We start from the raw sequence: 21,723 nt of genomic DNA on the forward strand, positions 1-21,723 counted from the left end.
AAAATTCAAACAAAAAAAGACACTAAACATTTAGTTCTATATATTCAATCGGGCCTTAAGATTATATGCATACCATCCAAACATAGAATGACTCACAATGATCTGAGGTCCCCTCTGGTTCTCACCCAAATCACAAACTTTCCCTAATCAATGCAAGTGTCCGGTTTTTGCCCTAGGAGACTGATGCATTACTTCCTTGGACAATGTACATAATAGCAATGAAGCCAGAACTGAATATGGTGTATACACCTAAAAGAATATCTGTAAATGGTGAATTAGTTACAAAAGCTCCATATTTTCAGACTCAAAACCAAATGTATAAAAGTTATTGAGGTAAGGAAAAGCAAGTACAAACCTTCAGGAGCATAGCGTAGCTGGTCGAGCTAGAGGCCTGTATAAAGGTAGGTGTCTAATTTGATTATCGTATGCTCATGTTTCTGTGTCTTAAGATGGTAAGATGCGACATCCAAGTTGAAAGCTGCACTAGAGAGAATGAAGAGGCCTTTGAGCCTTGCTTCGAGTGGTAGGATGAACCTCTCGCTCACCCTCAAAAGTCCAGAAATAAGGTATGGAAAGGGCCCACACTCCATTCCGCCCTAATCGGAAAGTCAGATGGGAGAAATTATCAAAGTGATGGGTTACAGGGATATCTTGAGTACCAACAACAGGAAGCAGTTGAAGCTTAACCATCATTCAAAGTCCCTGAAGCCAACAGAGAGAAAAGTGCTTTGGTCACGAAAAAGAAAATCTACAGATCAGTGATTCACATTGTCGCACCAGAACAACAAATCTATCAAATGTAGGGCTGCATGAGAGCTGAGACAAGCCGAGCTGGCCCAACTCCAGCTTGATAGAACAAAGTCAAGCTAGACCCAAAGTGAAGCTCAAACTCGACTTATTTAACTCATTTATGTTAAGCATGTCATATTTCTTTTAACTCGTCTAGTTGCTACTTGTTTAACCATTTTCTCATTATAACTGAACATTCACTATATAGTCGAGCCACATCAAATTTTGACGAGCAAGTTCAAGTCGAGCTTTACTCAAGTGAACATTAAATAGGGGAGTTCGCCACAATAAACGTCAAACCATATTTAGCATCCAGAACCTTGAGCTAACAATAATAAAAAAGCAAAAGCGGTTTAATGGAGTACCGGGGTGCAGTATGATCGCACTTGAACTCGTGGCGAAACAAGTATTACAACCTACTACTAGGAAACATGGCAATGGAAGATGTTGGATGGGACATAGCGATGATACAGAATTCAAGGAGACAAAATTCAAGAAGCAACGCATGAAAATATACAATCGGAAGAAAACCTAAAGAACATGTTCTAATTGATATGAACATAATGTACACTAGAGAAAACTGTAAAGAAGAAAAGGCAACAAATAACCAACAACTGAGTGAAAGACCATTTTAATAAATGGCTCCAAAAACAAAAGAAAGAACAGAAAAAGAAACTTCAAAGAAAACAAACAAAATTGGGAAACCTCCCATTTGACAACCATTTTAAACAGAGTTCTCCATATTCATCTCTTCCTCTTGGCACCCCCTGAGCCTCGAGCAGTCTTCTTCTGGGCAGAACCTTTTGAGGCTGCTGCTTCCGAACTCGTGGTTGCTCCATTTTTCAAATCCAGCTGCACTTGTATTCCTGTAATTATGGAAAAGAAAAAATATATAAAGAGCACAGTATCAATATTTGGAAACTACGTGAGGCCAAACAACAGATGTAAAGGAGTCACCTTTTGATTTGTCATTCTGAAGAGAGAGTTCCACAGGTCCATCTTCCTTGGCACCAGATTCTAACAAGAGAGGAAAACATGCAAACAAACCATCATAAGCAACAAAGCTTGCAGCCTTTTCAAATATATTGTCCCAATCATCATGCATATGCTTCACGTGCAGTGCAGGCATTTTCAGGCAAGAGCTTTTTTCCATTTCTAACGCAAGCTAAAGAGTAACCACATCTGAAACATGATATTTGGTCGCACTCCTGGTATAAAATCTCGTGGCTGATACCCGCACTCCCAAGGCCTATGCCTGCTTAGGCTTGGGCAGAGGGTGGTCCCTTGGGACTTAACCACTAACTGATTTTCCTGAAACTGAGCCCAACCCACTGAACCAACCCTCCTGGGCTTTTCCAAAAAATATGGGAAGATTGAAGATGACACAGAATGTAAGCTAAGGAAAGGTTACGTACCAGGGTCTTCTGTGTCTGGTGATTCTTCTTCATCATCTTCCACCAAAGCATCACCTTTCTCTTCTACGACACCATCTTCCACAGGCTCTAATATTGCTGCAATCCTTTTCTTTGGAGCCTTTTTCTGCCCTGGAAGGGTGATTAGATCTGCTACACGAACAATGCGAGAACTGCTTCCTTGCTTGTATGCCTTTGTAAGTGCAGACTTTACAGCTGGTTGTATCCCATCCAGCGGATTAGGATGTCCCTATAAATTAATCAACAGTCAGTGAAATCGAAGAAATGGAAAAATAGTGAATCATGAAAACCAACCATTTCAAGTAGAGAGGATTTTGGTGAAATACACAAAATTACATAAAGTTAAGTGACAATTTACATTTAAGAACAACTTTGCACTGCCCACCTACACTACAGATTCAAAAAACTTTAACATAATCAGAAAACTACTTCACCAAATGAATAGCTGGATCATTAACAACATATACACCAATGTCTACACTCTAAAGTGACATCTTTTAGAGAGAGAGAGAGAGATTTTGCTGTTCAGCACCAGAATTTTATGTGCTTTTATTCTCAAGCCCATCTGTGTCAATGATGTGTATTAATTATTAAAGATCTCTCTCTCTCTATATATACATATATAGGGAACAATAAATAATGATTTTCAGTCTGCAGAACAGAATTTGTAAAGGCTTTTAGCTCTTTCCACTTAAAAATAAATAATGCTTTAGGTCTTTCCACTTATAAATCCAATTACATATTGAAAATGATTATATTTTCCATCCTACTTTTTTGGAAATTCTGGGTCCACTTATGTGGTTAGAATGTAGATTTATCAAAGAAAACGTTGAGAATTACAAGCTGTACATTTAACTGCACATGTGTGTGTGTGTGCGCGTGTGTGTCCAGGCAAACATTTTGACAATATAGCTTGTAATTGCAGAAAAGTAAAAAATAAAAATATGTAGGTTCATCTAGATCAAAAGAATTTCAGATAGTTCAACAAGTTTCCAGGCACATATGTGAACCTCAGAATTTGATACATAAAAGAACAGAACCTGGAACTTGGATAATTCAACAATTGTGTCAAAATCCTCCTGACTCATTGAGTATGCATCCATGAACTCCACAACCTCTTGAACTGCAGCATCCTGTATGTACAAATTGAGACAATAGCTTTTAGAACATTTTTCCAAGCCACAGAAACGGAATGCACTCTCAATATGAGCTTTGACGTTCCAAACCTTAGGCATCGTGCGAAGAGGATCAGTCATTCGCTTCAAGAGAAGTGGGAAGTAATCAAGGCGCATTGTACCCCTATGCAGTACAACAAAAGGTTTAGAATACGAAAATAGTCTTGAAAGAAAACGTACAAAGTTGTTAAACCAATGTCGCAACATGACAGTAGGCCCAGGTCAGTGAAAAAACATAAAGAACAAAGAAAGAAAATCAGCCCAATAAGCTCAACCTATTGGAAATAAAAGGAATGATTGGATTAATTCATGCATTCAAAATTCCAATACAGATCACCAGGCATAGATACTGACAAGATACACACTATCACCATATTGACTCAGACACATGGTTACTAGGCTACAGCTTGGCTTATAATCTTAACGTCTAGAGAAAATTTATGAAAAATGTATGTGCACTAAAGCACAGAAAATTGAAACGATAAAAAATAGTGTACCACAAGGAGAAAGAAGGTGGTGATTGGGAAATAATTACGTTTCAATGTAGTGCAGGAAGCTCACAGACACTGACAAAATTGTATCTTGTAGATCATATGCATTAGGCAACCCTCTCCAATAGCCACTTCTGACCCAACCCCTTCCCTCCAAAGGCACAACTATATATGTGCAGACATCATTGCAAGAGTGCAGTTGTTTTACCAGTTCAAGATGGCTTTATTAGTATCGCTTTGTATGAATGGTAACAATGTATGCAGAGAATGGTTTCATATGGTTTACATTAAAACTTAGCAACCTATTCAACTGGAGGTATATATATTCAAGACGTTACCTGTCTGCATCAGAAGCACGAGAAGCCATAAAATGAATATGAACATCATCCAATAGCCTCAGATTCTTTCCCATGGTTGAGTTTTTCCCCAGCCATCCACCAAACCTATTAAAATTTCGCTCTCCCTGAAAGGCAAGATTAACCAGAAACACAAAAAGGCTTTATGGATAATGTAGATGTTACTAGAAAGAACTTTTGAAGTATAGACATAAGATATTTGTTTCATAGATGAGGGTGCACTGTAATTTACCTGCTCAAGGATCTCCCTCTGGCCATGCAACAATGCAGCACTAGCAGAACAAGCAAGCCAATCAATATCATCAGGCAGAAAGAGGCCAGACATAAAGAAATTTGAAAGCATTGAACTCAGGAAACCTACGGAATAATACAAGATGCAAGAGAACCAGATTGTGATAGTTGCCATTGACGATATCTACGGATTTGCACATTGATTATGTCCCCATCTCCAATGGATTCAGCAGCACGAGCAATTAATTTCATGCGTTGAACACCACTGTCATCTTTGCTTCCCAAACTAGGACGATAATTGATGTAATTTTCCTTGCATAAGAGAAAGATTTGAATAAGAGGAGCATACAATCACACAACATTATGAATTTGAAAGTCTCACTAATAATAAGAGAAGAAAAAATGAAACATGACCATCAGAAGTTGCATAGAAGGCCTGGATGGGCCAGATACCAAACACGAATACCTGTTGATCCCAGTTACATACTTCTTATATACTAGGAATGAGAAGTTACCTTCATTTACAATAACTGAATAAAAACAACTAGAGGAAAACGGAAATTCCAAAGATATAACGTCTTAAAAAAATCTTCACACATATTAGCTTATCGAAACTTAAAACCTAATAGTTTATAGAAACTTGAAGACCTCCCATACCTTTAAAAAACAAAATATGATAAACCCCATAAATTCAATCATAAAGATAAGAAAAAACCACTAATTAGGGCAATGAATAAGAAAAAATAAGGCTGCTTGCAGAAAACCAATTACTTGGAAACTGCCCAGATCAGGTCATCAAGTTGCATGAATGGCGACAACAGTGATGATGCTTGGACGATAATGTCTTGCACCTAAACCCAGCCAAGAAAAACATGAAATGAACTCAAATAAACTGTCTACCTGAATAAGAAGAGGGACAAGATCAGGGTCACTCATGCTTAGATCGATTCTCTCATCCATCCGCAACTTTCCACCACCATACCCGAAGAGCCTGAATAAAAGCTATTCAGGTGAGAACCTTGAGCAGAACACTTCCATGGCAAGAACACAAGAAAATATGGCTTGCCTTTTGAGCAAATTAGTCAGTATAAACAAAAGTAAACACAGGTTAAAAATTCTTAGACTTCACACCAAGAGGTTCATCATCCAAAAACTACAAGATGACTTAAAACGATTATACAGCAACGGCATAATAAATTTTACTCCTCTCAAAATTATTTATTTACAGGAGTCGCAACATTTTAGGCCTAGATTGCATCTGGTGCTATAATCAACAATCTAGAAGTAATATACATGCTACGGAAAGGAAACAAAATACTTGCATCAGAAAGACAAGTGAAAGATGATCGAACTTGCCAACAACTGAACTAAACATTTAGCAAATAGGCAAGAGATGACCTGGAAAGTTAAAACCATATCAGTATGACTTCTAGACCCTGCTTAAAAGGCTTTCTTTCCACCTTCAGTTGAAATTTACCATTTGCCAAGCAAAAACTGAAGAGTAGGTTAGCAAATGGTAGTTATCTCCCATTACCTTAAAGGACTGACAGTAAAAATTCATGGCTGCCAAATTTGCTTTGAAGTCAAATAGAATTTCTCCAATGTATAATAATCTTATTAATTGGTGGAAGCCTGTATCTCCAGCGACTGTTCACATCTGATAGATATAGAAAAATTCCTCGTTGATATACTCAACAGAAGCAGAACAAAAGCTCAGAGGTTTGGATGACTTCTGGCCGTTAGCTTGAGAAATGGCCTCTGAAGTTCCAAACATCCTAGCTGAATGGTTGAACGTCCCACTATAAGTATCACCAACCCAAAATTTTGATGATCCAAGACAAAACTTGATGGAAACACTATAGTGATTTACCACCATTCAGTTCAGACAAGTGATTGAGAGGCAATGTCAAAGAAGAAAATTAAAAAAGCTTTCAATGTTAAACCGTTGTAATGGATCCATTAGCCATTTTACTCACCCATTTCCACTATACATTTGTCATGCTTAAACATAGGGTCTTCTCCCTTCTCATACAAAAGTAATTTAGCATATTCCCTGTTTCTCCCATTCCATATTCAATTGTGTAACCCATATAGAAATGAGAATACAGTTGCATGAAAACAGGCTAAGGAAATTAAGTATATGTTCTTTCACATTTCAAGATATTTCTTCTTTCCCTTTATATTTTACATTCCTTTAATTTTGTTTTATAAGCATCTTATGACATGACCTATGATTAGTGATCAGACAAGAGGTTTACTATCGGAGTGGACATGAGTCACACAAGACATAACGTAAGGACATTTGGATGACCCAGACAATGGACTTCTGACTATCAGTAGTGGTAACTTCTTTTCCTTTTCCCCTTTTCAGTTTCAATTGGATGGACCATTAGATCATTTTCCTTTTTTATTACAGCCAATGTTATCCGTGTCGTACGATACGTATCGTCTGTATCAAGATGAACGATACGGTACGCCATAAATTTGCGATAAGCGTGCGTATCGCATGTATCGTGCGATACGGGCACCGTATCGTACGATACGGGCACCGTATCGTACGATACGGGCGATACACCCCGTATCGTACGATACGGGAAAAAACATAAAATTCCTTATTTTTTAAAAGTTTAAACACTTCTCCCTCCCTCTCTTCTTGTATTTAAAGACTCCAATAGACATAGGAGGGAGAGATTTTGCCTATTTTCATAAAAATTAACCGAGGATTCATCAATTTGGGAGATATCATCGTTGAATCATGAAAGATTATGACTGTACGTTTGAACTTATAAAATTGTGATGTAATCTAAGTCCTAAAACTCCAAGTCTTAAGACTCTAAGTCCTAAAATTTTATAAAATTTTCAAGTTTAAAATTGTGGATGCTTATGCCTTATTGTGTTAATTTGAATATTTGATTTCTTATTTTTGAATGTGTTGTTGATAGCAGTGTTGTACGATACGTACGATACGGGGCTGATACGTACGATACGGGGCTGATACGTACGATACGGGGCTGATACGTACGATACGATATGTATCTTTTACAAAATACGATACGATACACGCCCCGTATCGTACGATATGGGTTGATTTCAAAAAATGGGTGCTGGAACCCCCCTTTTCGAGTTTTTTTTTAAAAACCTGGCCCTTCTTCATTTTTAAACTAGAGATTGTGCTGCCGTGGAGGGAAATTATCGATTTCTATCGTTAAATCATCGATTTTCAAAATAAAATCATCGATTAAACCATGGATTTGTGCTTGGGTGGCTGATTCTCGTTGGGAGGAAAGAGGTTTTTTAAAATTGTGAAGATGAAAATGAAGAAGAAGATGGAGATGAGGATGAGAAGTTATGAATGAGAGTCGTGAGTGCTTTCATTTTATATGTATTGACATTGAACATTTTCACAATTTCATTATCATCTTGTGATGTAATACATAACATCTAAAACTTGTTTTTTGATGTGGTATCTCATAGACTTATGGACATTATGACTTATAAATCTATGTGTTTTTTGTAAAGAACATATTATTCTTGTTTTTTTACTGATTTTTTATGAAGTTTTTGAATTTTTTTCCTATTTTTTCTGATTTATTAAAAAAAACGATACGGTTACGATACGTTACGATATTTTATGATACAGCGTATCTTAAAGTCAGACCGATACGGCTTACGATACACTTTTTACAACATTGGTTGATAGTATACACATGAATGTTCCTTATGTATGATGATCTTTTTTATATTTGAATACATTTTTTATTTTTCTTGATTTCTGATTTTTTGTTCATTTTTTTCAGATTTTTAAGGATTTTTGTCTATTTTTTCTGATTTTTAAATATTTTTTAAAATTAAAAAATTAATTTTACGATATGTTACGCTACGTTTACGATACGTTACAATACGGCGTATAGGTCGGCCCGACCGATACGCAATACGCTACGCCTTTTATAACATTGATTACAGCTGCCACCTCAAAAATACTATGTGAGCAAGCACCAGACAAGGTGTCCTGTGTGCATGCAGCTCACAAGAAAAAACTTAAAACAGAATGTAACACAAGAAAGGGTGAACACAGAATTCATTGAATCGATATAAAACCACAAACAATAAGGACCAATCAAAAAGCTTTCCTTGACAAGAGGACTTAATCCTTTTGATTCAAGGACCCAGGTAACTTAAACTAATTAAGGAAATGAACCACGTCATGCACAGAAAAAGACAACGATCAATACAAAGCTGGATGGGAAAAATAAAAAAAACTGACTTAGTATATTATCCAAAAAGGAAAAAGGAACTGGAAGCCTGAATGTGACAGCCTATCATTGCTCTACTCTTTACTAAGTACAAAGAAGAAATCCTGATACAAAAGACGAGGAATTAACAAATAACAACCACCCAAGAAGGGAAAAAGAGGTACTCAAAAGAATTGTGTTGTTTCAATAATGGTGAACAGATATCTTTAGCAATGAGACTTTAACCATAGAAGAGGAAAATGTGCAGTACTTGTCCACAGCTGTGAAGGGCGAAATATCTTCATCTTTTGCACTAGTACGAAGTCGTTCTCTCACATCACCATAACCGATAACTGACAAAGAAAGACTCATATACTGCAATTGGTTTAATGCCATTCGCATATCCCCATTAACTCTTTCACCAAGCTCTTCTAAAGCGATCTACACAAACATGAATGGCTCATATCAGTCCAGCTGGTTAGGAACATCAATTTGGTTTCAGCCCAAAAGGCATGATGCACTTAACATATACAAATTGGAAGAAAACAATGTATTTGAGTTCTGAATAATGGGTATAGTTAAATAAAGGCATGGACCAACACATCAAAGAAAAGTTCACTCTCTTTCCATCAACTTACATGAAGCTGCAAAAGAAAATCCACCATGGGCAAATCATCTCAGCTACTTCAAGGATATTTATCTAATGGAGCTAGGCCCCAAGACATGGAATTTAAACCTGAGACTATTCAGTTATAGAATTGCAACCTAGACATCCAGCCATCCCATTTTATTTCACCAATCATGGGCTCTGACTCTAAGAGCCATAAGCATCAAAAAGAAAAGCTAGAAAGCAGAAACTAAAACCTGGTCAACTTGTAGCCCTTCTGCAGCAGCAACTTGTGACAGCCTCTTTGCCATCTGCGGTTTGAATATATGTTAGAAATCAAACAATTCAAAGGCATGAACAAGCAAGGGAACCAAAAAGACAATACCAGCAATGTGCTAAAGGTCAACTGGTAATCTCTTAAGTTAACTTCTCCTACCTAAAAACCCACTCTAAAATTTCAAATTATCTATCTACTGAAAAAAGGAAAACAAAATCTTCAACATATTCACAAAGTGAGTGAATCTTTCTTCAGGATACACACAACCACATACACACGTACCGCCCTATCACATGGATCCAAAAAAATGAGGAAAGAAAACCCACATCAAAACAGAGGAAGAAGAGAAAAAAAAATTCTGAAAGAGTATACAAAGGAAAAAGAAAAGGATGAAGAAAAGAAAAGTTGTTGAAGAAAAATTCTGGGCTCAAATGCCTTGCAAGCCTAGGCACTATATGTCACATGGGTGTAGGGTGCAGTGCGGGTGCGGACGCAGATTTTCAAAAAATCCAAGTGTGAGTGCAGCGAGGATGGAATATATATATATATATATATATATATATATATATATATATATATATATATATATATATATATATATATATATACACACACACACACAGTGTTTGTGTGTATATCTAAATATATCATTTGTTATATAGCTATTTAACTGAATAGTAGCCTTATTTCTTTATAGTTACCATTATCACAAATTTCGTTTTGGGTATAAAACAATGAGGTTTTTCTTGGGTAGAATATGGCAAAGTTGAAATCTCAGAAAATCTCAGCAAGTTTTAAAAAAGTTAAAAACTAAAATAAAATGTGAAAATTTTGAAAATAAAAATATGGTAAATTAAAAAATATGAAAAATACAAAAAAAAAATTCCCATTTTTTTCATTTTGGCATTTTTTCAGAAAAGCACTTTTTTTCGTTTTTTTTCAGCTGACTTATTTTTAACATTTTTTTGTGTTTGTTCAAATAAAACGTGTTTTATATGACAATGATATTTACAAATAAACTTTTTGCATCAGAGCTAGTTTGAGCATTTAAAATGGTCAGTTTGGGCCCTATTTAGCTAACCACACTTTACATTTTGTGTCATAGAAGCACCAGCACCAGCATCAGCATTGACATGGGTACGACACGAGTGCAGTAGCCGTTTAGGAAAACCCATGTGGCATATGCACTATACCATATGGTGGGGGTACAGGTATAGGGCGACACTTTTAAGAAGAACTTGAGTGCAAATGCGGCCATATGTGTGTGTGTGTGTGTATAGAAAAGTCATAAGGCACTTTTATAATAAGATTCTTACTGTAAAAAAAGAAAGTTTTAAAGCAAGATGGTAAATTAGAAAGTAATGGGTCTCTTTTTGGAGATACTAATTGACAGAGGATAGTTGGATTCAACTCCTATTGGGATCCATTAGTCCTTTATTTATTTTATTCTATTTGGTTATTTCGTTGGACCCAGATCCATTAATCGATTGAATTGCTCATTTATTTTAGAGAACCTATTTAAGGGTCACATTCACTTCTTTTAATATTCATTGATTGAGATTAATAAAAAAATTTAGCCCTGATTTCAGTTTTCCTTTGCTTTCTTTGTTCGTTCTTTCCGTTCATTGTGTTCATTCTTCATTGGATCTACTTTTGCTGCATTCCTCCACATGGATTAGAGGGAGAAATTCTAATCACTGCATCAGCAATGAAAAAAGGCTTAAAACAGAAAAAAGAAATTATACAACCCTAATCATTTTAGCAACCACGTATAGATGAACAGCGCACATATGTTTCTTCTTCTTCTTTCTTCCTCCTCCCTCCTCTTTTCTTTGCCTCCTCTTTCTTCTTTTTCTTCTTCTGTTTGTTTGGGTGGGTGCCACACCAAATGAACACTGGCACCCAAAGTGCCACATCGATGTTACATAAACTAGGTACCTAAGTCACATGGACATGGGTACAGTTCGGGTACGGTATGGAGATATGGGTATGGACATGGCAACTTTAGAAAATATGGAATGGGGGTATGGCAAGATATATATATATATATATGTAGACATGCAAAATAACACAAAAAGTCAAAATAAAAGCAACATTTAGAGAAAACAAGTAATATAAATAAAAACATTACATGCTAATGAACAACAACTCTAAAAATAAAATGAAAACTGAGTTGGAAAAAAATTAAATCAAACAAAATTAAGTATTTTGAATTATTTTTGATGTAAAAAGTACTCAGGTGTGTCCAAGTACCCACTTTGGATATGAGTACATGTATGCGATATGGGTACGTGGACCTTAATGAAGTACCCATGTGACTGAGCTAGGCACCATAGGTGATAGATTTGGCATTTTAAAATGTCCAGTCACCTATGAATAACTAGACTAGTCAATCAGCCAAGCCTAGAGATACATGCAAGCCTGGGCACTAGGCTCGTTTATAATGTAAGGCATGTGAGAACAGTGAATGCATTTGTGAAGTAAACATATAAGACCTGTAAGCTATTACCAATTTGTTTGGTTTTCAAAATTTGCCATAAATAATTTGTTTACAACTTTACATGCAATTTAGAATTTGTAACTCTATACAGTAAAAATAGTACATAACCACCTCATTATCAACTTGCTAACTATAAGTATTAAAAACTCTATAATGCTATGCTCAAATTTCTTTACATATAATTAAAATTAGTTTACCATGTCAGGAAACGCAAACAAAACACAAGTTGTACACTTCAAAACCAATTCCCTAAGAAACAAGTTCTCAATGATCAGGTAGGGTTTTGGCCTAAGTCACACAGCTATGAGTGTGGTTCAAGTATGGGTACGGACACAACAACTTTAGAAATGTGGGTATGGGGGTACAGCAGGATATACATAAGTATATGTGCAAAATAATACCAAAAAAAATCAAAATGAAATCAAGATTAAATAAACAAGTGATTTTAAATAAAAATGTTACATGTTAATAAACAATAACTATAAAAACAGAATAAAAACCGAGTAAGAAAAAATTAAGCACTTTTGGATCGATTTCATCTAGAAAGTACCCAAGTGTTGTCAAGTACCCACTTGGGGTACGGCACAGCAACACGGGTCTGTGGACCTCCATGTGACTTAAGTTTTGGCAGACCTGATGTCAACTCTTATATCTGAGAAATTTGTAGTTTTGTATACTTCAATAAGGTCCCTGTACCCATCTCGCCATACCAACACAGCAAAACAGATACTTGGACATGCCTGGGTATTTTTTGGATCAAAACTGATACAAATTCCTTAGTTTTACTTGATTTAGCTTGTTTCTAACTTGGTTTTTATTCTGTTTTTGCATGTTGTTGGCCATCATATGTATATATCCTGCCATACCCATGCACCCACATTTTCTGAAATTGCTCTGCATGTATATTTATATTTATATTTATATTTATATTTATATCCTGCCATACTCATGTACCCACAATTTCTGAAATTGCTCTGCATGTACCCGTACCCGCATGCCAGGAAGGTACTAGGTAGGCATCTAAAAACATTTAATTCCAGCAAGGTCAAGCATTTTCTGGAATATGCACTCAATGGAGGAGGCCGGCAATAAGTAGCAATAAAGGACGCAGTTCTGCCAAAGATATGTTTCCAATGAAAGACTAGAAAGAAACAGAAGCAAAGAGTTTCTACAGTGATGCGAACGTAAGAGCACACCTGCTGCTTTGTAGGCTTTCGAAAGTTAAGAGGCAGACAGTAATTGATGAGGCTTTTCAGTTTTTGGCTATAGCGGTCATTACAAATACAAATAATTGGAATCTTTGCAATCTTTATACTAGCAATGAGATCAGCAACACCACCTCTATCTCCAGCAGACATTCCATCCACCTCATCCATTATCAGAACAGACTTAGTTTTCTTTGTCCTGTAAGTAGAAGAAACAATCAAACGCCAAAAATAGGGAAAAGCAGATCTTTGAAACAGAAATCCTGACTTTAAAAAACCAAACCTGCCAACATTAACAGAAAGGGAAGCATTATTGACAAGTTCTTTTACTGAATTTGATGTGCTTCCACCAATGCCTTTAGTAATTTTACTGTCAGCCTTTCCACGGCTATCGCTAGCATTCACCTAGAGAATAACATCAAACTGAGAACCAAGTTAAGGACAGGAAAAACGATCAATAAAAAAAGGGTTACCTCAACAGCCTCAAATCCAAGCATCTGGCTAACCAGCTTTGCAGTAGTACTCTTCCCAATACCAGGTGACCCACTCAGCAACACAGCCTTCTTAGATGCACCGTCATTCTGCTTTTTCCCCTTGCTCTTATGGCCAGAATGTAGATGTTGCTCATCCCAGTGCAACAACCAATCATGCAATTGTTTGATCTAAAAAGTAACAATGAAGAGAGGCTTTGAGTATTATGACCAGGAATAAAAAGGAAAAACTCGAACAAAAAGGTGAAAATAAGAACTATTAGATTGCAATGAGCCAAATGACAAGACCAGATAGGACAAGCAAATTCCATACAATTGACTGATTGCCAATGATATCATTCGGAACTTTAGGCCGATACTTTTCTGTCCACGGCAATGCATGTTTCACTAAAGTCTGAAGCTTTCCTTTACCAGGAGAGGAACTTGACTTTTCAGTAACCTTTTCAAGCCTTTTTCCTGGGGATGGCATTCCTGTGGGAGAAGAACAGCAATCAAGAAAACAGATAACTGAAAGACGCAAACTTTTAAGTAAAATACAAGCACAAAAAACATCAAGCAAAAAATATACCATTCTCACCTTCAGTAGAAGAGCAAGAAACAAAATACATTGAACAAACATAACAGGATCATAAACTATAGAAACTTACCATCAGGGGACAACAAAATGCAGACATTATCCTTTGAAAAAAATGAAGATACAAAAGATAAGTGAAAAGACAGTCCCCACTACTACATAGGCTGCAAAAGAGTGAGTTTTACTGGATATGCAATCCGACCAACTGAGTTTGAAGGCAGAAATGGATTACAAAATAAATCCAGTCATAAAATTGATTTGCATATTGGTTAACATATTTTGATTCATCTAGATTCAGATGTCAGATTCGCAGTAAAAAGATCCAATTGGAGTGACCATTTGACAATTGATATGAGTTTTGGAGTCAGATATACCTTCAAATCTGAAGGAATCTTAATACACATTTAAATCGGTCATTATGTAAAAAATAAAAATCAACTACACCATGAGTAGTTGATTTGAAACACAATTATTTTTCTTTCTTTGTTTCAGAGTTAATCTAAGATGCAACTTTATTTGAAAATATGTCAAATACAATATAGAAAAGCAACATAGGTTCTCTGTCCAAATTAACTCTTGTATACTTCATTAATAAACATTTCATAGAATAATAACGTGCAGAAGTTTAACAGACATCCAAAGTTAAATGTTAGACTTGGTAACTGAACAGGCAATATCAAGAGATTGCTAATAGACATAAGTAATAAGAAGTTGCACTAAAAGAGAGACCTATTTACAAAGAAGTTGAGCCCAAAGGACTTGAGGATATAATATCTAATGAAAATAGTTTTAAAATGTGTACATAAAATTGTGTCAGTTGTTCCAGGACACTGCCAATATTGTTCCAATACTTATTTGACAGTTATAAAACTGAGTTTGGAATTTATTGGTTTGTCATTTATAAATCATTAATAATTTCCTTTTATACGTGACTTTTAGCCTAGGCTACATCCAGACGCCCTTGAATCAGATTTCAATCTAAGGATCTCAGATCCAAGGGCAGCTCTAAGGCATGCTTGCTGGTCCCCCTCTCTCTAACCCCCGGACTCATGGCTAAGGGTTTTGTCTTTCCCAAATCCATGGCTGCCGCAGCCAAGGGTTTTGTTAGTTTCTCTCTCTCTCTCTCTCTCTCTCTCTCTCTCTCTCTCTCCCAAACCCTCAGCCACCATAGCTGAGGGTTTTGCCTTTTTTTCAAACCCTTAGCCATGGTGGCTGATGGTTTTTCCTCTCCCTTTGGCCACCATGCCTGAGGATTTTGTCTTTCTCTCGAACCCTCCATCGTGGCTACTAAGGGCTCTCTCTCTCTCTCTCATTCGGACGGGCCTTTATTACAATGGCCGGACGGTCCCACCACAGTTGCCCTCACGGATCTGACATCCACACATGAAGTCTGACCCCCTCCCCACTCTATTACGATGGTCGGAGTGATCCTGCAACAGCTTCCCTCACAAGTACTATTGACCTAATCATATGGGTGCTTTAAAATGCACCCAGCACCTAAGTCAATCCGAGGCAGGACACACAGGTGTGGCTACACTATGCACTTGAGTTGCACCTGCTTTCTCTTTTTTTTTCTCCCTTTTTCCTTTTTTTCTCACCCTTTTTTTGTTTCCCTCCTATTTTTCCCTTCTCTCTCTCTCTCTCTCTCTCTGCCCCTCTCTCTAAATAGAAGGACAACAAAAGGACCAGCAGTCAGTGATCCTTTTTAAAGGACAACCAGACTGTCTATATTCTTAAAAAAAAAGACTTTATTTTATGCAACTATAAATTTTAAAAATAAATTACATTCTATTTCCATGTGCCCTTAAAATGCACACAGCACCCACACTCAATTTAAAATGCACACAGCACCCACACTCAATTTAAAATGCACTCACCAAGCAAAATGACCTTTGAAAAAGAATTATTTTCATAAGAAAAATATAAACATATAAAACTAATATACATATAGAGCCACACATGACACACACACCCCCAAATTTTATGAAACGTGCTGCACTGGCATCCCCACATCCGCACTGACACCAGCACCCCGCACCTATGTGACATAGTATTGGTCTTAGTTGCTCACAAAAAGAAGAGCTTTTATGGTTTAGAAAGCAAATTCCAAAATTCCAAGATGCATTATGTTAAAGAGAAGACTGCTAGAACTGGAAGCACAAGAATACCAAAAAGTTCATAGTGGATTCACAATATTCATACACATGAGGAACCAAATGGGCCAGAAGAGTGTAATATAAGTTCAAGACAAAATAAAAATTTTCCATTCACAAACAAATTGTAAAGCGATAACCAAAATGAAAAGACAAGCCCATAAGTGAACACCCAAAGGGCCAAAAGCAAGACCTCTTTCAGACGATCTTTTTTGTGAATAATATGAATAACAAAGAGTAACACACCATTTTCAACATCTTTCCTCTTACTAGCGATACTTGACAAACAGAGTACTAGAAAGCCATAGGTCAAGCTTCTGGTCTGCCGAGTTGTGTAATTGAAACATTCGTATCCTTTAAAGGCAAGGCATGAATAAACTGACCACCAAGGGCAAGGATCCTCATGCAAAAATTAGATGCTTGTACATGTTAAAAGATGAGTTAAATTTGACAGCTGAACCTTCTTATGGATGAGCTGCTTGATACCTCAAAATTTCCATTTAAAGCATGAAACAATGTCTGTAAGGAATGTTTATGAAATCAAGCTAAAATCTCAAAATGTTATGTGCATACCCTTTTGTTCAACTTTTACAGGAGAACTAACACTGCTTGGCTTCGCCTGGGAACTATCAGTTGCCTTCCTTTTTGAATTTCCATCAGGAGAAGCTTTTGGGGGCTTAGACTTGCGGATCATATCAAACAGCCCATCTTCTGATAAAAAATTTACACTGAAACAAGAAATAATATGTTAATTATGCTTAACAACATCTACGCAAGCATCACATAGAATCACATAATTAAAAAAAATGGGGAAAAGATATGTGTGTGCATGTGCTTGTGTTTAAAGATGGGACAAACTGATAAAGAATAACAACCCAAGTTCTTTCGCTTTAGAAGATTTTACGCCTCCAATATCCTCATCAGCTAAAAGATAAGACTGCAAACAGTCGCATCATCCAAGAATGAGCATAAACAAGTTAAGACTTCCAAACCAGAATCCACAAGGAACTAGGAAAGGATAAGCAAATACAACAAGAGAAGCTTCTAAGAGAAGAGACCGTCTTTTTGCTGACTGAACCAGTAACACGACCACCATGACGCTTGATCAAATCTTCAGCTTCCTCCCTCTCCAAGCTGTAACAAGCGGACCAATTCAAGATTGTGAACTCCAGAATTCCCCAAAAACTTCGAACATATAGTAGATATACCTGTCAAGTGTTCCACTGATCACAAACGTTAGGCCCGCTAAACAATTAGGAGCACCATCTGGCACTTCCTGCAAAAGACAAAGGGCACACTCACATTAAGGAAACGGAAAGCCGTTAAACAACAGAGACCACCAATATCATGTGCTAGTCAAAATGTTCACCTTCTCCCCTTTATGTGGAGGATCTTTTCTCTCTCCAAACATAAACCCTCCTCTGCCACCTCCTCTTCCTCTACCACGACCGGCTGCAGAGCCCCCGGCTCCTCTACCACCACCACCACCCCTTCCAGCAGGTTTAATGGGTGCTGCAGATGGAGTCTTTTCATCTTCTTCTTCATCACTGTCCACTGACTTCGATACGACCGCTTTGCCTGAACCGCTCTTCAACCTCTTAGCGTCCTTCTTAGGTGTGACTTCGACCACTTTCTTCTTAGCACTCGGCACTACAAAGTCCTCATCATCGTCGTCACGACCTTTATGTATCTTCTTTCCCACAGGTGTTCTGGTATCTTCAGCCTCTTCCTCAACTTCAGTGCTCTTCTGTGCCTTTCTTTTTGCAGAGTTCTTCTCAGGTTTAATATCTTCTTCCGGTTTCTGCTTCTCCCCTGCTCCTAGCCCGGCAGCAGACGCAAAGTATTTGCTAGTTTTCCTTCTACCCGAGCTTGGTTCGTCCACTGGAATCTGATCCTTGCAAAGAAGCAAAGAATGCATCAACCACTCATGATTCTTGACCCGATACAATCATGAAATGCAAAAAGAAACAGAACTATCAAAACAATACATGGTAGACTTACTGGTTTTGGAGATTGCACGTCCTTGGCAGGTTTCTCTGACTTGGGGAGGGCTCCATTTCCCTTGTCGTGCTGTTTCATGAACCATTTCCGGATATCCGACTGCAATGCAGGATAAAAAATAGCAAAAAAATGAAAAACAGTGACCAAGCTCTGCAAAGCCCACAAAGAGGCAAAATCCAGGTTTCTGTCATAAAGATGGCAAAAAAAGTATCGAATCCCTAATCTCACCATGACGCAAAAAAATATCGAAAGTCGATCGCCTTTAGTGGTTTCTCTTTCCCTTCACGGATGAAACCGGTTACACTAAAAGATTGCCCTATAACCTTCCCGAAGAAACCTCGAACTCTTCCCAAATCGGAATCTCGAATCTTCCAAGTCTGCTCATCGATGGTCCTGAGAGGAAGAAGAATGAGAGAAAACGAATGAACGATGCAAGAAAAGAGAAAACTTTCGTGGAGAAGTCTAGCAGAGAAATCGACAAGAAGAGAGGGAATAATGGCGGCAAAACTTTTTCTATTCTTTTTCATTTTTTTTCCTTTTCCCTTAACTGAGAAAAATTAAAAACACAGAAACAACTACAATTTAAATGAAAAACAAAGAAACCATCTGAGCCAAAGAATGTTACAGAGAGAGGAGCTTTGCTTCTTCATCATTCCAGTGGCTCCTCCTCTGAAACGATCGACACCTCTTTTCCGCTTCCGGACGGGAAGCCTCGAGTTCGTGTCAAGAAAACAACAAATTTTATAAAATCAAAAAAAAAAAAAACTCTTTGATACTGTCCGGACCGTCCATCAAGACGGATGGACGGTGCTTTCCCTATCAATTGATTGGACCCATATAGACCCGAATTTGCCTCGCTCCAGATTTGTACTCAAGACTTGTTCTGGGATGGCCCACTGCTGCGAACGGCACAGATTGGAGTTGGATTCTATCGTATCTGAACCTAGATCCAACATTATTTCTGTTGAATCCAACCTAAAAATCTAATTAATTGGATCCAAGTTCGAATCTGAAAAATTGCATTGTGTTACCAAATCTGACACGAAGTCCCAAAATTATGGGACCTCATAGCAAGGGCCAAACTGGATCTTAAACGATGATCCGACTTCAATCTAAATCTTCCAATCTCGAATTTGATCCCAAGTGTATCCATAGTTCATCCAAAATTCCCAATTATTTTAAAAAAATGACTTTTCAAAAGCACACAAAAAAAATTGGTAGAGAACACACTTAGACTCTTTTCTTACTGCCAAAAAACAAGATAGTTTGTTTATGGTTAATGAAAAATATTTATAAGATTATTTTTTAAGTTTTAATTGTTAAATTAATAAAAAAATAGCGGTTTTATTAAAAATATGCCCGACTCTGTTAATACAATTAAGTGTTTATTAAAAAAATTACTAACGTTAATAAAAAAAATACCACTTAATTATTTTAAATATTGATAAAAAGCTAACTTAGTTGGATGTAATTAATCTTGTCTTCGTATTACTAGATATTGTTAAATACAAACTAACGAAATTAAAATGTTCCTCTATTAAAGGCAAATTGATTTTGTCATATTAACTCAAGTTTAAGTTCATAGTAATGGCGATTATTGCCTAGCATTGAAAAATAAATTAGAGAAGTTTATAAGTTATGGAGAAGACAAAGCCCGTTAGTTTAGTAGGAAGAACACTTAGGAAGTGAACAATGAATTTGCCCCAAATACTAAGGCAGGTACATAAAATACTAAAATTATTATTTTATGAACCTGTCTCAATGTTTATGGTAGATTCATTGGACACTCAGTGAGTGTCCTTACCGTAAAAAAAAACCATAGGCATGCACTTGCCCTCTAAAGTTTAAATGCCTTTTTAGCATTAGGAAAAATTGGAGCTTGTTTTTTTCAATATTGTCAAAATTTTAAGCCTATTTTAGAAAAAATTTTGAAAGTAAAGGGTAATAGCAAAAAAAATGATTAAAACCAACTACTTGATCATTATGTCACAAAAAAATAATGCATTTTCTAAAAAAGGAGAAGGATTTAATGCATTCCTAGCAATTTGATGATGAGAGGTTCCACCTTGGTGGAATTAGATGGGAGATTTTAGGGTGGTTATCATAGGGGATTAAGAATCATATGAAATATTGCATTGATAAGACTTGTAGAGGCTTTCTCATCTAATCTTATAGAAGCTTTTGTCACTTGATTGGGTAAGCTCACTTAGAGAAGTAATGGTTTTAGAAGTGCTGATCAGCACAAGCCATGGAATGGGAGAGGATAATGTGCAAACCAGATTGGTGCTTTGGCATAACGGATGAGGTGGAAGCTGGTAGGCGGTCAGTCTCTGTTTCAAATTCTTAGAGCATCAATTTCGTGTGATGCACAAGTAAAGCATTGACATACAATCTGATTCATCGGTTGTGTTGTTGGGCGATAAGATCAAATTCTCTTCCTGATCACCCCCTGCTATTCAAACCCTAGATTTTGATTCTAAAACAAAAAGATTTTATTAGAACCGAGTGGAACACAAAGACTTTTTAGATGCTTGATGGCAAGAGTCAAACAACAACAACTAAGCATTTGCTCATTGTTTGGATATGTCCAATTGTTTTTTGTTTTTATCTGACCATGTCAAATTTGATGATGTCCAAAGTAGAGTGGATGAAGTTGGAACCTTATGATGGAAGAGTTAAGGCATTAACAGTGGAAGAAGTATTATAGAAGGTGAAAGCTAAAGTCAAATTATCATAGGAAAGAGATCAAAAACTCAATTTCTTTCAAGAAATAACTTGTGGAAGATCAAACAATAACATAATGACGAGCACGGAAGTGAGCACATAATATATTAGACTAATAAAAAAGAGTTAGATGCTACTAATAGTCGCCTTATAATAGCTATCGAGAGGCAAAGCCACTCTACTTCCCCTTGTCCTTAGGGTTAAGGGTTGCTTCGAGATCTTGGTGGTCTTTTGGTACATCCTTTAACTCAAATGACGTGCATGTCACTGTTTGCGGTCCAAAAAAGTAGCATCTACAAGAAAAAAAAGAAAGACCAACGTCTAGAAAACTAAACGTTAGACGTTAGGTGAAATACTACTTTTACCAACATCTGACTTTAAATGTCAGTGAAGATTAATTTTTACCGATGTCAAAAAATAAGATGTCAGTGAAAGTAGTCTTCACCAATAAGATGTCATTGCTTCTGACGTCCAATTTGAAAAC

At 36.8% G+C, this 21,723-nt stretch overlaps 1 protein-coding gene across 2 annotated transcripts; it reads right to left on the minus strand.

Annotated features, from left to right (window-relative positions):
- Positions 1-1,314: 1,314 nt before the first annotated feature.
- Positions 1,315-19,274, minus strand: LOC116263011 (replication factor C subunit 1). Of its 2 annotated transcripts, none has more exons than XM_031642586.2 (23): positions 19,141-19,274; positions 18,744-18,908; positions 18,516-18,614; positions 17,884-18,402; positions 17,723-17,790; positions 17,573-17,648; positions 17,390-17,451; positions 17,088-17,242; positions 14,101-14,258; positions 13,770-13,958; positions 13,580-13,701; positions 13,288-13,495; positions 9,572-9,625; positions 8,979-9,148; positions 5,376-5,466; positions 4,606-4,787; positions 4,477-4,516; positions 4,227-4,351; positions 3,449-3,521; positions 3,263-3,355; positions 2,205-2,451; positions 1,747-1,806; positions 1,315-1,655 (listed from the first exon to the last, which is right to left on the minus strand). In XM_031642586.2, the coding sequence occupies exons 2-23, from the start codon at positions 18,744-18,746 to the stop codon at positions 1,534-1,536; spliced, it is 2,916 nt and encodes a 971-aa protein (XP_031498446.1). In that variant the 5' UTR covers positions 18,747-18,908; positions 19,141-19,274; the 3' UTR covers positions 1,315-1,533. The 2 variants fall into 2 exon arrangements, with proteins under 2 accessions (XP_031498446.1, XP_031498438.1); XM_031642578.2 differs by having other exon boundaries at positions 17,884-18,408.
- Between the last annotated feature and the right edge of the window lie 2,449 nt (positions 19,275-21,723).

This window comes from Nymphaea colorata, chromosome 1 (genome assembly GCF_008831285.2).
Source record: "Nymphaea colorata isolate Beijing-Zhang1983 chromosome 1, ASM883128v2, whole genome shotgun sequence".
Lineage (NCBI taxonomy): Eukaryota > Viridiplantae > Streptophyta > Magnoliopsida > Nymphaeales > Nymphaeaceae > Nymphaea > Nymphaea colorata.

What these genes read in the sequence shown, in the direction of transcription:
- LOC116263011 (XM_031642578.2), bottom strand. An exon ending in TTGGATTTGAGGCTGTTGAG is followed by an intron (nt 13,702 to 13,769) that starts GTAACCCTTTTT and finishes GTTATTCTCTAG; the next exon opens with GTGAATGCTAGCGATAGCCG. An exon ending in CTTTCTGTTAATGTTGGCAG is followed by an intron (nt 13,496 to 13,579) that starts GTTTGGTTTTTT and finishes TTCTACTTACAG; the next exon opens with GACAAAGAAAACTAAGTCTG.